We start from the raw sequence: 16263 nt of genomic DNA on the forward strand, positions 1-16263 counted from the left end.
TACTGCAAAATTGATTCACCCTCCATGTCCATGTGAGCCTCCATTATGTAATTTAAGCTGTAGATCTTTCCCATCTTGCTCTAAACTTTTAAGGACGCACTGGCCTCTTGTTAGAAGCAAGTATCACTGAATTGGAGCAACTTTCTAACCATTTTTTGTTCCAAATCTTGCTAACTGCAACCGCCATTGCTAATGTGATTGTGTGCCATTCTGCTTCAAAATTAGTTATTATAGCTAGTCCCCTTGCCTTGCCATGATACCAATTAAGTTAGCATCATGATCTATGCAAACTATCCCAGCACCTCCCTGACCTAGGTTATCTAGAACTTTGATTTCAATTTGTTTAGGAAGACACCGAGAAAGGTCCATTGTTCTTTGATGCATCCCATTCCACCTGTCATACTAAAACCATTCAAAGATTCATGCGCCACTGCTGAGCCCTGCAAATCTCCTTTCATAAGCTGACCTATTATTCACATATCATTTATTATTGTCACTCCAAACTTAGCTTGAACAAAAACTGTTTTCAAAAACTGACTTTCCAAATGTATTGTGCACCATGGGGTGAAAAACTTGAGCAAACAAAAAATAACAAATGAGGTGAAGAACAACAGCTGAGCAAGCTTGTAAGTATGAAGAATTTCAAGCTTTAGTCGCAGTAGGAATCTCTTGTACATTATAACTTATTAGTCTTGTGATGTTGATTAAAAGCCAATAAAGCAATATGATGTAGGAATTGAAAAGAAGAAAATACCTAGGGTAATACACAAAAGAAATTCATTGACACATGGGATTTTAAAAAAATTATAACTTCATTAATGTTACACTAAGAATGTCTGTTATACTAAAAGTCCACTAAGAAAAGTGCTTATTACTGACCGTTCAACTATAAAATGTCCAAATAATGGTAAGATAATCACAAATAGTTAAGGCTCACGGAGGCAGTTCCTATATAAAATCCACTAAGAAAGGTGTTTATTACCGACCGTTCAACTATAAAATGTCCAAATACTTAAAACAGTTGCAATTACAAGACTCACAAATCGGCCATACAGATCCCTTTACCATATCGCACAGACTCACAAATTGGTGATTATAACTTTTAGGGTAATATACCTAGTCTAAGATTCGGGAACCCCAGAAAAAGAAAAATCAAAGTACCCGAATACGATGGAATCCTATGACAACATATTCTATTAGCAATAAACCGTTAGATGAGAGCAAGAGATATGATAAGTAGGGAGGTTCAATTCGTGACGTCAAGTGTCTGAGCGATGGCACCGAAGTATTAGCCAAGGACTCATTTTACTGAAGCTGAGTTGTTAATCTGCATATGAAGACCATCCATGACATGACTATAACCAATTGCACAAGATTTGGATTCTAGGGTGTATTGACAGAAAATGAACTGAAAATTTTGGATCCTAGTATGTTTTTGACTACATTTAAGCTTGGTCGCAATATGTAAAAAGCTAAAGGTTAGTAAATACTCCTAGATAGCTAAACAGGAAAAAAAAAAAATCATGGATATGGTGGTTTATCATGCACAAAGTTTAAAGCTACAAAGGGTATCTGCATATCAACCTGTGACACTCTAAGATGCATATCATGGAAATCAGAGATTGAAAATGTAACAAGAAATCTGCACCAAACTTCCGGGAACAAAAGAAAACCAACTTTGCATACCTGAGGCTTCAATCACAATTTAAGTTCGAACTTGTTTCCGTACTTTAGTGCGATCATTTTCTACATCTATTTGTTGTTCCATGATGGCTATCATAACTTTTAATTGAAATGTCAAGCTAGGAAAAGTTGAATTGTGTTAGATAAACAAAGAGTCAAATAACCAACTTTACAAAATCACTAATTACCCACTCCTCTTCAAAAAATCAGCAAAGAGTTAAACAAAAAAATAGAATAAAATAAGACGCAGACCAATGAATGGAAAAGGAGAAGAAACCATTCCTCTATTACAAAAATCACGATCCCGTAAAATCAAAGAAAGTAATAGTAATCAAGATTTAATACCAAGGGTCTGGATAATTGAATCAAATAAGCAATGGAACATGTACATTTAACAGTAAGGTGCAAAAAACATTCATCCATTTAGCATCATCAGATAATGAATCTAATAACCATCAAACCAAATGAAAACATTTAAGAGAAGTGAAGTGCGGTGTAAGTAAAAAAGATGACATAGACAGATAGACTCATTAATAAGATTAGGAACATCTAAAATATGACTGTATCTACTACTTAACAATTACATTCAAACAGGGAACAAAAAACCTCGTCAACTGTGCTAATGGTCTGATTGAGAAGATATGCATAATTTACTTTCAAAACACAGTACGCATAAAAACTTAGAAATTAAGGCTCGCAGCCTACAAAAGCTCATCCATGAGAGACGGCAGCCAAAGTTTATAAAGCAATGTGAACATGCATGATAGACTATGCTTGTGGTTTTCATTCATAATAGATTATAGCTTGTAAAGAAATGAATATGTGGCAAAGTTTACAAAGCTATATGAACATGCATGATTTATAATAACCCTGATGCTTAGACCCATGGCCCAGACGAACCAATTTGGTAGTTCTACAATAGCATTTGAATGTAAAGGTGGGAATAAATAACAAAAGAAAGAACTAAAAGTATAGATACCACGTATCAATGAATGATCATATCAGCACACGATTCGTCATTTACAACTCTAGCTAATTCTCTATATAAGTCAAGTATGTTATCTCAGTATGATTTACGTACTTTGGATTGTAGTTTAGAATATAAGGTACTACACATGCTAGAAGATTTGTTGACTTGACCATATTCCTTATTCTCGCATCTCCTTTTCTCATGTCACAACAGCCATATATACATTAAAAAAAACATAGTTTAAATGGGTTTGGGCTTATATATATGAGGATATGTACAGATAATGAAAAACTTAAATATCACCACTCACTCCTTCCACTACATAGAGAGTAGAGGTCCTAGTACCCAACTAACAAATGAAGAGTTGCAATTAAAGAAACATGTGTATCTATTTTTTCCAAGTAATTTAGGCATGTTCTATTATACCTTTTTGGTTCACTGCATGGAGCAGCTTACACCTCTGGCAAAACTTAACTACATCTCAATCAATAGCAACTCAGTGCTACTTTATACAAAGGTTTGGCTAGTTTAGTTGATCAATCCACACAAAGCTATATCCAAAACTCATGGGGATACTTTGGTTTATAAGTAGTAGTTGTATAGTTCTATTTCAAGTGTTATTCCCATCAAAGAAAAAGTCAAGTCAACTTACATGACAACGACTTTGAACGTTCCTTACAAAGTAAATAACATGGTGTGTATATTGAGGCGCTTGATGTAAGTCAAATCAATCTTGCTAAGGATAAATTTCATTTTAGAAGACTAAAGACATTGTAAGGGGATAGAACCATAGAGACCCAAGAAAGAACCGAAAAGATTGGATAATCAAATCACCTTCCAATCCACCCTTGATATCAACTGGTAATGTAAATTAGGAAAACTATTAAACTTTGCAGAATAATATGATTGAATTTGCAAACACACACAAACACACAAAAGAAAAAATAAAATAAAAATAAACATAATAAGATGATTAAGCAAATTGGAGAAATTGAATGAAGAAATAATACAAATAAATGGTTTTTGACAGAAACTTAAAATAGCTTTAGTAGTTGATCAGAAGTAGAAGAAGATACTAAAATAAGAGAAGCATCCAATGGGTAGACAGAGTAGAGAGAATAAGATTAAGATTTTGACATAATGAGATGTATACCTTTTCCCAGTTGCGAGTAGTAAAGCTCGACGAAGATCTGTAGTACGAAATATACCAACGCACACATAATGGAGAGAGAGATCCCTGTACACAAAACGGACTTCAAAGGGAATCCATTTCTTCTTGGTCGAGAACTGAAGTGTGTTTTATTTTGGGGGCAGGGGGACGGGAGGAGAGAACGAAAAGAAAACCAATGGGTTTCACGAAGATATTTCCAAGTTTGGAGACACGAAGGGTTTTTTAACAATTAAGAATATGTAGACTCCTAATCCAACTCATGGCTAGGAATGGAACCGCCTGAGAAGAGCTGGCTCTGTTTAGATAGTTGCCAAAACCGGGCAGGACCTGATTTGCCCCGCGTCCTTCCGTGAGTAGTCCTGCCCGTGGAAAAGTGATTGATGCATAGTTTCGGCTTGCTCGAGGACTTTCTCCATGTAAGGACACCAAGCTTGGTTGTCTCATTTCCTGGATAGAGCTAGTTGGTCTCCTTTCTTGAATAGAGTTACTTGCCTGCTGAGTCAAAACGACTCCATAGCTACTTGCCTTCTCTCGTTGAGGAATCACTCAATTCCAGAGGCCTTGCCTGAGAAGCTAACTTTGCATGCAATACCTGAGCATCGGGCTTGTTGGCATCCACCATCATTGCTACATAACCGCCGTCAGATTCCAACTGCACATCATCACCCGGAAAGTTCAAATCTGTTGTAGGTTGAGGGCGTCTGGCCTTGTGATATGTTTCTTGAAAGTCAGTGTTAGGGGGTGGAATTATACATTCCTGAATTTTCTGCTGAGCAACTTTCTTAGCTGTCGGACCCAGACCTTTCACAAACCACAGCAGGCTCTCCTTGTATCCATAGCCGCCCATCCCTCCTTTGTCAATCTGTAGAGTCTCAAGAATGTAATCACCATAAACTTTTAGGAACTAAATTTTTTTCTCAGTGATAATGAAGACTTACATGCACAATAGATTTGGAGCAAGTGGCTTCCTCTAAAATTAATGACTCGGTTTCATTTAGGAAAGATTTAAAAGTCCTGTAACTTGAACGCGGTTGTCCTTCTCTAGTTCCTGGAAAAAAAATTAAGGAAAAGAAGAGAGAATAGCAAATCCCATGGTCAAATTTATATGACAAATCTAACGGCATTTTAGTATATTACATTGATCACATAAAAACAAAAAAGGTATTTTACGTTTGATACAATATCAGTTGAATGGTTCAACTTGCACCCTACATACTAATTACTATGCATACTTTTTCTCTAGGAATCTACATATGGCAGATGCAGATAGTCATAGAGTTACACCAAAAAAGTATGTTGTGCCAAAATTTTAGCAGCCAGTCTTTTGTACAAATATAACTTTTAGTTAGTAAATTAACAGTATATAAGACGTACTTGAAGTGTTGCGTGGATAAATTTTAAGCATATGCATGGATGAAATTTGAATCACCATATCAAGAATGTGGCTTACCGTTTGATGCGACATTGGAAGTCATTCTACTCAGTCTACCTCCTGTATTAAGCTCAGTTTGCAATGTAGAATTTAAACTTCAGGTTTCAAATTTGGGCTTTCTGCCAAGTCTTTTTTTTCGTCAAGAATTCATGCTCAAGGTTTCCAGGATTCGTTTTGAGGGTTCGAACCACCTGCTTAGCCAGTTCATCTATAGCTTGAGCCTGAAAAACTCATCGCATCTTTTCGTAATGAAGGTAAGCAGGTATTTTAGGCAACATTCTCTCTCAAAAATGACTGAAAACTGTTGAGACTAAATAGTAAAGCAAGCACTGATGATTTGAAGAGCTCACCTGTCTATAAAAGATGGTGTTTTGAGCATTGAAAAGCATCGCATTCTCAAATATCAAGAAAACGTCATGCTGTAAGTATTCAAATAATTAATCAATCACAGTCCAACTATGCTCCCATAAACTCAAATATGGAAACTGACTCATGCTTCACTAATTAGATATCACAGGATTGGACTAATAATCGAGGCATAGGGTAAAGATCTTAGAATTTATGTTAATCACGCCGAGTGGGCTACTAAGACACTGATTCTACAAAATCATAAGCATATTTGAAACTAAGAAAAAAAAATGGACAAACCTCAAACTGTTCAAGAGATTTGTAAGCTCCTTGCTCTATTTTTTCTTTCATAGTCATGAAATCCATTGGCTCTTTAATAATCTCATAGTATCCCTCAACCTTCCAAAGCAAGAAGTCCGCAATAAATATTACTAAACTTTGACATTGGGGGAAAATAAATCAAGTACAAACCTCTACAAGATCAACTGGTACAACAAAAATTCTCACCTTAAATTGGCTGCTTGACCCCGACATCACAGTCTTCTTCATCTTGAGTTTGAGTCAAATATCTTTCGGTTTTCATGATTTTTGCATGGTGTATTATCTGTGTGTTTAAGTTGTTTTATCATACGACTTAAACCAAAATATTTTTAAAAAAAATGAACAAAGAGGAAGAAGAGATGTGCACCTTGAAGAGACCTTCAATTAAAAATTTGCACTTGGTCGAAGCACTGAGAGGTGGAGGGAGAACCCAAAAGGTTTTGAAGTTTTTCACCTAGGTCCCAATTAAGAACGAAAGGTTTGGACACCAATGGTTTCACATTTAAGAATTTGATGTATTGCACTAATCTCACATGGAGGCAATTATAACCCTTGATTTATACCCCCTCAAATCGAATCCCAGACGCGAGTCAGAAAACATCCCTGTTTTGTTAAGTTGACTAGTTACTACCAGTGCCTTCGGCACGGATTTTATAAAGAGATATCTTAGAGAATGTGATTTAAAATTACACATGCATTTCTTGTAATAATGGAAAAGAAGATTTGATAAATTAATGTATTCGTGAAGTCTGATGACCGTCTAAACTATCTGTGATAACTGATATTGAAGAGGAGTCTCCACCAAATAAACAAACCGACGCATTGAACACAGTTGCTTACTGCTCAAGTCAGTTAGTGTGCAAAGCTATATTAGAGATATATCATCTATTAAAGGCTGATCCATAACTGGTAAAAACCACAAAGTGGGTCACCCAAGTAAAAAAAAAATTGTTTACAGAGAATTATAATTATGAAATACTAATATTGCTTCAACTTGATTTTTTCTTTATCGCCAGCAACCAAGCCATCGTGATGTCCATTAGCTCACCAAAGTAAGGAGAAAGTTGTGGGAGATATTGTCATAGCAGACCTATTAAAGTCAGGGGCAACTAATTATATGGGAAAGTGAGGCGGAAACACGTTTCAACATAAAAGAACTCCAATAAGGTCTTAGAACACCTAATCCATATGGTCACTGGTGAGTGTAAGGGTCACTTGCACCTGGATTGGACTCTCTATGCATGTTTTAAAAGGTATCCATAAGATTGCAGACTTCATTACAACAGCAAGGTGGGAAGGCTTTAGTACAACTCTCCATGATTTTGAAGCAAAAAAAAAAACCTGAACTGAGTTATCATTTTTTCTGACATAATGTCAAAAAAGTAATAATGTATTACCTTAATCACTTAATGACCCCTAGTTGACAGTCTGCGTGTGTACATTTTCATCAATCTTTTTTTTGTATAAAAGTAAGATATCCATCAGAATATAGTTAAAACTACATATTGATCTAGGTATGCACACCATTTGGCTTGCACCCAGAGCCTCATAAATTGTTTACATTGAATGTGCATTTGGCAACAAGATGTTGTGCCTTCCACACACCTAGAATGTAAACGGTGTAGATTAGCAGTATATCCTAAGGTCATAACGAAATTCCAATGTTGAGGCATTGATAATTAATTAAAGTTGCATTCCCACACTCATACATCAAAAAGCATAAAATACTTAACTGATGAATTGAGCTAAAGAAAAATCTATATCTGGAGAAAAAAAATTAAGGATTGAGTATTAACATACATCAAGTACATTCCTAAGCTACCCATGCGCAAATCTGCTCCAGCATCCTTGCCCAATGCATTTCTGTTGCGTTCTGTTGTACCATGATGACTATACATATGCCAAAATAGGATAGGGTTTTGTTGATAAAAAAAGTTGTATCACGGATAATTTCAACTAAACGAAGTTTTACAGAATATGGCCCATATATGTTATGTTGACAGTTTATACGACAAAACGACTCAATTTCGAATCAATTCAACCATAAAACTGAAATTGATATCGAATCATAGTTTTAATTTACTTGATAAAAGTCAGCAACAATATAAGATCAGGCTTCACAGTTATAACTGGAATCCAGAAATTGACTAGGAAGAGAAATTAAGAAATGAGACCTAGATACGTGTGAGATTCATCCTAAAGCAAATAACTCAATAATAAAAGATATTTCAACAGTCACCTTACCTGTGGTCTTTTCTAGGTGGTCTTTTAGCTGGTTTTAAGACTCTACATCTAATGCCTTCACTTTTGAGTTCTCCACGTGTTAGGAATCTCGAAGCTTAATGCTACTCTACATTATCAGCCCTGCCCGAACTCAAAAAAAAGGAAGCTTGTATTAGTAGCAAAAAGGTAGCAAGTTACATAGTGTTAATCTATACTAACTTCCAAGGACTTTTAAGAGAAAGCTTTGTTAGTTTTAACTCTTATAATATTAAAAAATCTATAATAAGTGACTCCACCTGTATAGGAATCCAGGCTTACCTTCCCACCAATGTGCAGTTCCTTTGGCGATGGATGTTCCTTTAGCTTTGGCTTTGCATACATCCATTCTGATCTAACCTTCTAGTTCACCTTGTTTGCTTGGAATGCCTTTTTTCTACTTCGGCAGAATTAGACTCAACACAATAAAATTCCATTCCAATTCATTTGGCCTCACCAGCCCCTTTGATAAGGGTCGCACAATGAGTTCATAGCTACTGTCTACACCAACCCCCTCAGTAAAAGAAATTGTTCTGACTTCTGAGCAATACACCCCCAGCATACTACCCCTGGATTATCTCTAAAGTATTCATCATTTTACATATGTTATGAAGTTAAAATTTACTCTAAACTTGTGAATACTTTTCTTGTTTGGACTTTTTCTCATAACTAAATCCCAAGGCATCTAAGAATAATGAGAATGGTATATACATTACAATATAATATGAGGTCCTTTAAGTATCAGGATTATTTGATACGTAATCTCATGTATCCTCAATTTTATGCCCAAGCCCTCTTCAAGTAAGGAGTACATGATCTAAGCTAGTTCAGTCTTCACCCCTTGTGATCATTAGTAGTAGAAGATTCATAATGCTCAAATATATGTCCATTTTTAGTATGAGTAAATTTATAATTCCAATTAGAGTAAACAAACCAAAAACAACCTATCAAAAACATATTATTTCAAATATAATAGAGAGTTTATGATAGGGTGGGCAGTAAAACTTTGAGCAATTTGAATAAATCACATCATATAGTCCTACACGAAAATGAGGGGGTGGGGGCTGCTTATCTAACAATTATTTCAAAAAGAAAGAGAAGGAAAACATGAAAGTAGCCTACAAGAAAATGGCAAAAGGAATAATGTTAAGATTCAATTATAAAGCCATATCTCAATCCACAAACTCATACTTGTAGAAGGCTATGGACTTTCTGAACTAAATGCAGAATCTTAATTGAAACACTATGATCCCTTTAAATTGGCGTAAATACGTTTATACCCATGTTAAGAAGCTTCTCCCCAAGATTATGGACTGAAAATCAGTGCACGATAAGAAAATAAACAGGTAGTATTGAAGTTAAGAAATCATTTGGCTTAACTCGCAAATACCAAATCTCAATGCCATCATATTGGTACTAAAGAAAGAATATCATCACACTTCTATAAAGAAACAACAATTAGAATTGTTGGCCAATTCAAAATGTACTGTTCACACGACCATTACATAAACTTGGGAGAAAAATAAGAATGAAGATATAAACAATTGACTGGAAATTGAAAATAAAAAGGACCTCAATTGATGAAACCTTTTAGAGAAATTAGAAATTGACTTGCAAAATCGACCGTTGTATCATACGACATTTTAACGTGAAGAAGTAAGATTGTTTTTTTTCTTCATTGACAACTTCGAGCACTGGAGGGCTTTTGTGAGCTTTGGAGAACGAAAGGTTTTTTATTCATTTTCACAATTAAAACTCAAAATTAATTCCTAATCCTATTTGGTTGCATTGTAACCATTGATTTATCCACCGTTAGATCAAATCCCAACCGTTGGCTATAAAATAATAATCCCCACACAGGCCAAACCTTTTAAATCCCCTCCGTGTTTGGGCACTCACAAAGTTAGTGGCTTCTTAGGATTAGTAAGCAAACACATGCACTCCTTCAAATAGTTTTAATTTTTATTTGAATAGATTATATTTGAGTCATTGTAATCGACATTCTAATCGACCAAATTTATCCGTATAATATAAAATTCAAGCAAGATAATAGCAAGTGCAAAAGCGAGGCCGACTCACTGACAATAATCCCAAACTGGAAGGAGATAAACTTCTACTTCAAGAGATGAAAACAATTTGGGAAAGATCTGTAACGTGCTTCTGAACCTAATTCACTGGAAGCGACAAAAAACAAATATTAGTGAGGAACTGCAGATTTTTTTCGTATGAATAATCAATGATTATCTAATGAATATTTAGTATAAGGTAACAATGCAAACTCAATGAGCTTATGTGAACTTTCGGAATGAAAATAATAAAAATTGCATAAAAAAGAAAAAAAAAAAACATAAACTTAAACTGGGGAAGCCCCAAGTTGAAAATAATTGATTAAATTGAGTGAGCAAGTTTAGAATAACTCGGTGAAGATGACAGTTATATTACCTAGTGTGTGTACTTGAAAGGAGTTCATTTCACAAAATAAATCAAGAAAAATAGAAAAACGAAATAGGAAGAAATTGAGTTATGAGAAAAATCCAAAAAAACGAAAGGAGGAGAATAACCCTTGAGAATTTAGTGGACGTCTCTTTTCCAGAGTCAACGTTTTGTCAAAATCAGAATTACTTTGACTATGAAGCTCGAGAGTATTGTGACAAAATTACAATTAGAGTCTCTTTGTTCAGTTTCAATAATTCAGACACAAATAACTCCTAATCTCATTCAGCGCATTGGGTGTTGGAAGCATACCAACATTGTTATGGGTGTTGCATGCTCCTTTTATAAGCTTGGTTATTTTTCTTTTAAACATGAATTCAAGGAAGAAGAAGTGAATTAGTAGGGATGATGCATACTTTAACCTCATTTAACATTAGTCTAGAAATATACATACTTTGATAAATAAAAAAAAATTATATGATTACCTCGACTGCAGTCACCTTGTTTGCTCGAACTTGCTCCGGCATACTTGTCTGAGAAGCTTTCGCATTCCTTCTATAAAAAAACGTAGGAGGGGCTGACAAATAAGTTAGAAGAGAAATCAAACCCAAAATAAATGAGCCTTTAACAGCTGACCCAATTTGGTGTTATCACCACACACACAATAATATAAGCACATTGAACGGCTTAAGTTGCCGCAAGCTGTCAATGCTTGAAATAATTGAGAATCCAAATTCATAAATTTTATTTTCATTTATTTATTTTTCAAAAACAAAAGACCAAGACATCAATCGACCTTCCTTTCTGACAATCAAGTAAGTGACATAGCAGGAACGAACTTGTGTAACAATTATGAAAAGCGAATTTCAGTATCCAATTTTTTTTTAGTAATATAATTGTGAAATCAGAGGAAAAATATTGGAGGGTTCACAATCCTTTGTTAGAACTTAGAAGATAACAACTTATATCCCTTTCGACAATCAACTAATAATTGATCAATTGAGTGAGACATCAACTGATCTTCCATAATGACAATCAAGTAAGCAAAATAGTAAGGACTAACTTAAGTAAATAACCAAAATGTCAGAGGTTTTTGTGCCAACCACAAATATCCCTAATGGCTTCCTTTGTCTCTCTCTTTTCTCTAACCTCCCTCCTCTTTTCTTTTCTTTTTTCTCCTCCTCTCCTTTAGATTCACTGTTCCTTTTTATATCCTCCCTCTCTTTTTTCCATCCGTTGATCTGCCTTCTATCTCACGGTCAACTTTTCCCCACCTATCCCTCTAGGGTTCCGCAGCCCGATTCTTGTACATCCCATCCCTTCTTTCTTATCATGCCTTCGGTTTGACCCTGACACCATCTAGGTCCCTAGTCTTTATGTGGCCCACATTCTTCTAGAGTGCCACGGACTTGCTTCGGTGTTTCGCGTTCTCCTCTCCTTATTCCACTTCAAGCCCTAGGTCATGGCATCTCATTGATAATAAAATTGGCTAATACAGATGCCCCCTCTCGGCCCTCGGATCTCTAGGGGTCCGCAGGCTGAGACTCACCAGCTAGCCATGAGAAGAGTTGTCCTATCTGGGGTCTTTCATTCAGTTCCAACTCATTATTTCCTCTAACATCCCTGATCACGCTTCTGCCTTGGACTCTGAGTCTATGAACACGTGTCCTTGGGCACGTGTGCCTCGATGCATGCATAACCACCCTTGTCTTTTCGGTTTTCATGCAGAAAGGTGTCCTCTTTCGTATGGTCCTTTCTCCCATCCATGTGTTTTTTCTTTCCCCTTTTGCCCTTGTCTCTTAGTATCCTGCCCAAAAGACTCCTCACGCAATCCTTCACCTTCCCTATTCCAAAACTCTTCCCATTCATTCTCATTTACTCACTGCTTTCTTTTTCATCCTTTGCGCACGCTCAACATTTTCTAGGGATGTCCAAACGGGTACCCGAACCCGACTTTTTAGGTTTTGAATGGGTATCGGGTTATCCGAACCCAGACCGGTTTTCAGCGAGTCAGGTTCGAAGTCGGGTATTTTGTTGAGAAGTGTGACCAAACCCTACCCTAACCCTATATTTCGGGTACCCATCGGGCTCGGGTTTGGGTTTCGAGTAGGATAAAGCCCGGTATAAATGAAGAAAGAAGACAATAAGAAATTTTATTTGAAATATATATCTATATTTTATTCCTCTTCGGCTATCCACCAATCCTTCAAACAAAATAAAACTTCTAATGAACTTGGAAATAATTATCACATATACTCGGACATAATTATTTGATATGATTTAAAAATAGATAGACTTAGAATGAACTATAGACACATGATCACGTGCAATTACTAAAAAAATTGGAAATCCCGACATAAATTTTCTCATAATCCAATATATTAAATAACTCATCATTGTAAACATGAATGAGATCATAATCCAAATATTTATCTAATTCATTCTTTTATATGAGATTAGTAGTATGCAATTGAAACTGGATTTGGGGTTCGATTTCGGTTCGGGTTCGGTTTCGAGTTTTTTAGCCCTTTTAACGGGTTTAGGGCTAAATTATCGGGTCGGGCTCGAGTCGGTCCAGGTTTAGAGAGTGTGACCAAACCCTACCCTATGTATTTCAATTCGGGTTTGGGTTCAGGTTTTGTTGGGTTTGGGCAGGGTTCGGTGCGGGTATTTTGTTTGGCTTTTGGGCGGGTTTCGGGCAAGATGGACATCCCTAACCTTTTCTCCTCCTCTCCAGTGCAGCTCCCTTTGTGTTTGGCCCTCGTTCCACCATCGCACTACTCTCAGCAGTTGCTTGATACTAATCAGGTTTGTGACTCTCCTTTTCCTTCCGTTTAAAGTGCATTTCCATCGATCGCGCTTTTCCTCGCTCTTTTGTTTTTCTTCTTTTTCCTTTATTTGTGTTTTATTATTTCTCTCATCACCCTCTCTTTTGAGGGCCATCCATTAACTAGGTTCCCCTTTTCTTCCATCTTCTTGTTCCCATCATGTCTGATCTTGATTCGGGCAGTTCATCCGCTACCAGATCAACTAGATCTGGGTCATCGTCCCTAGAATCCATCAGTCAGTCCGTGGATTTTGGATCTACCAGCCCATCCGTCTAACGGTTAGAGTCGCCTGTACCTGAACCACATCATCCATCCGCGGCCCCCTCAACCTCTGGAAGACCACCAGTGCTTCCACCTCCGCCTTCCTATTACCACAAACCTAACCTTACTGCGGTCCAAGCTGCCTATGGTATTCCCAGAGATGTAATCTTAGAACATGTGCCCTGCATCACCAACTTTCCCCACCTAGTCCCACCGCGACTAGGGTTTTTAGTAGCCACAATGGTGCAAATAGCGGCTAGACTGCGATTCCCCTTGTCTCTATTGGATGTTGAAGTTTGCAACCACTTCAACATACCACCGTGTCAAGGCATCGGCAACTTCTAGCGAATCATGTATGCGACAAACTATTACAACAAATCAAATACTCCGCAGATTCGCCTGCATGACATCACCGCCCACTACTTCATAAAGAAGAGCACCAAACTTGGGAGCATAGGATATCAATCCTTCTGTGTGCGTCTGCAGAAGAAGTCCTTCATTCTCCGCATCACTACCTCCGATAAAGTATGGCACCACTACCCCCTATATGTGTCGGGGAACTTCCTTTCCGCGGATCTACCTCCTGACCTCTCCTTGAGGCACTTCCATTTTCTTGAAAGCGGTGAGTGTGGCTGGTTGCTATATTTGACTTTTTGAGGATCCCTATATTAACATATCTACTCCTCTATGTTTCAGGTTAGACTCCGGATTCGCAGTCCCAAATATACATTGGAGTTTCCTCCGAGATCTTTAACAAGCTTCGCAAACTAGGAAGCAGTTAGTGTGACATTCTCGGCATCGATCCTGACAAGGGAAGTCTGCTCCTCATTGACCCCTCACTCAAAGTCATCAGCAAGTACCACGGCCCTCTATACCTACTGCCGCCGCCCAAAGAAAGGAAACCCAAACATTCTCCCCCAAAACGCCGTAAAGTGAAACACCCAATTCATCGATCATTTGGGTATACCACCAAAATCTCTCATTCACAAGCACTTTCTCGAAGGGCCGCCACCACTACAACACGTACACCCCATCTAGCACTTCCTCCACCACGCCCAATAACATCCTAAGGTCATACTCCTCCATCGCTGATTGGGAATACAACTTTGCCAGCCCACAGCCGCTACCGCTACCATGGATGTATCCAAGCTCAAACTTTGGGATAGTGACTCTAATGGTGGTGGGCCCGCCGATGCGGCCGCCAAGGGCCCTCCTGCGAAAAAAGCTAGAGTCGCCGCCACCACCACCTCGGCCGATGGATCGCGGCCGAGTTCACCGCAGCCCATGGCTCCATCATGTCGCCCTGGGAAGGAGACAGTTCCTGTTGGGCCGGTAGAAATTTGGCACCCACAATTTAAAGCCAGGGATCGGGATGTCACCACCCGCAACTCTACTATGGATAATCTCGCGGTGGCCGCATCATTATTCTTCAACTCCCACCTTCCCCGGGATCAAGCCTATGGAGATTCTGGCTCCTTTGCCTCCCACAGGGCTGCGATATACACCGGCTGGGAAAGAGTGCGTCCCTCTCCCCTTTCTTTCTTTTCCCCTTCTAACTGTTAACTTTCTCAACTTAGCTCAAATTTCCAGCTGAGCCTTGATGTTGGCTACGTCATCCGCAGTCTCACCAACACTCTGGACGCGTTGGATTCTGTGAAGACGGAGATCCACGACCCCGATGGGTGGAAGGCAAAGTATGAGCTACTGGAAAAGGAGCGAGATGAGGCCCACATCTCAGCGCTTCAACATTACAAAAATCTACAGTGTGCTGAACAAGCCCACAAGGACTATATGGCGGGAGTCACCTCCAAGATGGAGAGTCAGAGGGAGGCAGATAGGGTCGCCACTAAGGCTGCACTAGAACAGTCACTGAAGGACGGCGATGAACACTTCAAGGCCTTAGCCTCCAAGAAGATTGACAGGGAGCTGAAACAACAGCTAGAAGCCCTTACAGCAGTCGGTCGTCTCCTCCCCGCCTAGTCTCTAGTCCCTGTCATTCCAGACTTTGCAGCCCCATCCTAACCACCTGAGCCAGAAGCCACTATCCAGCCTGGGGTGGCGACCTCCCCCATTGATGTTGATGAAGCCACTGCGGAGGGGGATGGGGTGCAGCCATCAAAGGATGTGTCCGAAGACCCGAAGTGAAGATCCCTCCTGTGTTTTTCTACCAATTAGATTGCTCTGCGACCTACTCATGTGTTTTTTGTAATACCCTTTTGGGCCTATATTTCTGGGTACTCCCAGCAGGTTACGACAAAAATGGTTCCTATCAAACAATTGTTTTGGATATGCTTTCTGATCTATGAATCGTTTTTAGCTTAGTGTATTGCAACTCACTCATATTACATAAGTTCTTCGCATCAGGCCAGCACTTACCTATCATACACATTCATCCTACCATACTATTTCTCTAGCTGCTGCTAAAGCTATTTGGGGGCAGCTCAGTTTGCCCCCCTTCCCCCAGTTGAATATGGAAATGTTGGGGCATCACAGTTTGCCCCCAAGTTGAGTTGGGACCTTGTCGTCCACGAAGGGCTCATCCCTTCCGCTGCCATGG

At 38.4% G+C, this 16263-nt stretch overlaps 1 protein-coding gene across 1 annotated transcript in view; it reads right to left on the bottom strand.

Annotated features, from left to right (window-relative positions):
- Positions 1 to 1812: 1812 nt before the first annotated feature.
- The window catches only part of LOC147476474 (uncharacterized), a 29786-nt gene continuing 15335 nt past the window's right edge, over positions 1813 to 16263 (bottom strand). The window contains exons 5-14 of the mRNA XM_086584673.1: positions 11103 to 11172; positions 10264 to 10358; positions 8467 to 8753; positions 6293 to 8289; positions 6112 to 6208; positions 5905 to 6003; positions 5607 to 5675; positions 5275 to 5485; positions 4763 to 4872; positions 1813 to 4686 (exon numbers count right to left, since the gene is read on the bottom strand). Of these exons, the coding sequence (XP_086440799.1) occupies positions 4342 to 4686; positions 4763 to 4872; positions 5275 to 5299 (480 nt within the window). The 5' untranslated portion in view covers positions 5300 to 5485; positions 5607 to 5675; positions 5905 to 6003; ... (3 more) ...; positions 10264 to 10358; positions 11103 to 11172 and the 3' untranslated portion in view covers positions 1813 to 4341. The remainder of the gene's footprint in view (positions 4687 to 4762; positions 4873 to 5274; positions 5486 to 5606; positions 5676 to 5904; positions 6004 to 6111; positions 6209 to 6292; positions 8290 to 8466; positions 8754 to 10263; positions 10359 to 11102; positions 11173 to 16263) is intronic.

Source organism: Coptis chinensis, chromosome 9 (assembly GCF_015680905.1).
Source record: "Coptis chinensis isolate HL-2020 chromosome 9, ASM1568090v1, whole genome shotgun sequence".
In the NCBI taxonomy this organism is placed as follows: Eukaryota; Viridiplantae; Streptophyta; class Magnoliopsida; order Ranunculales; family Ranunculaceae; genus Coptis; species Coptis chinensis.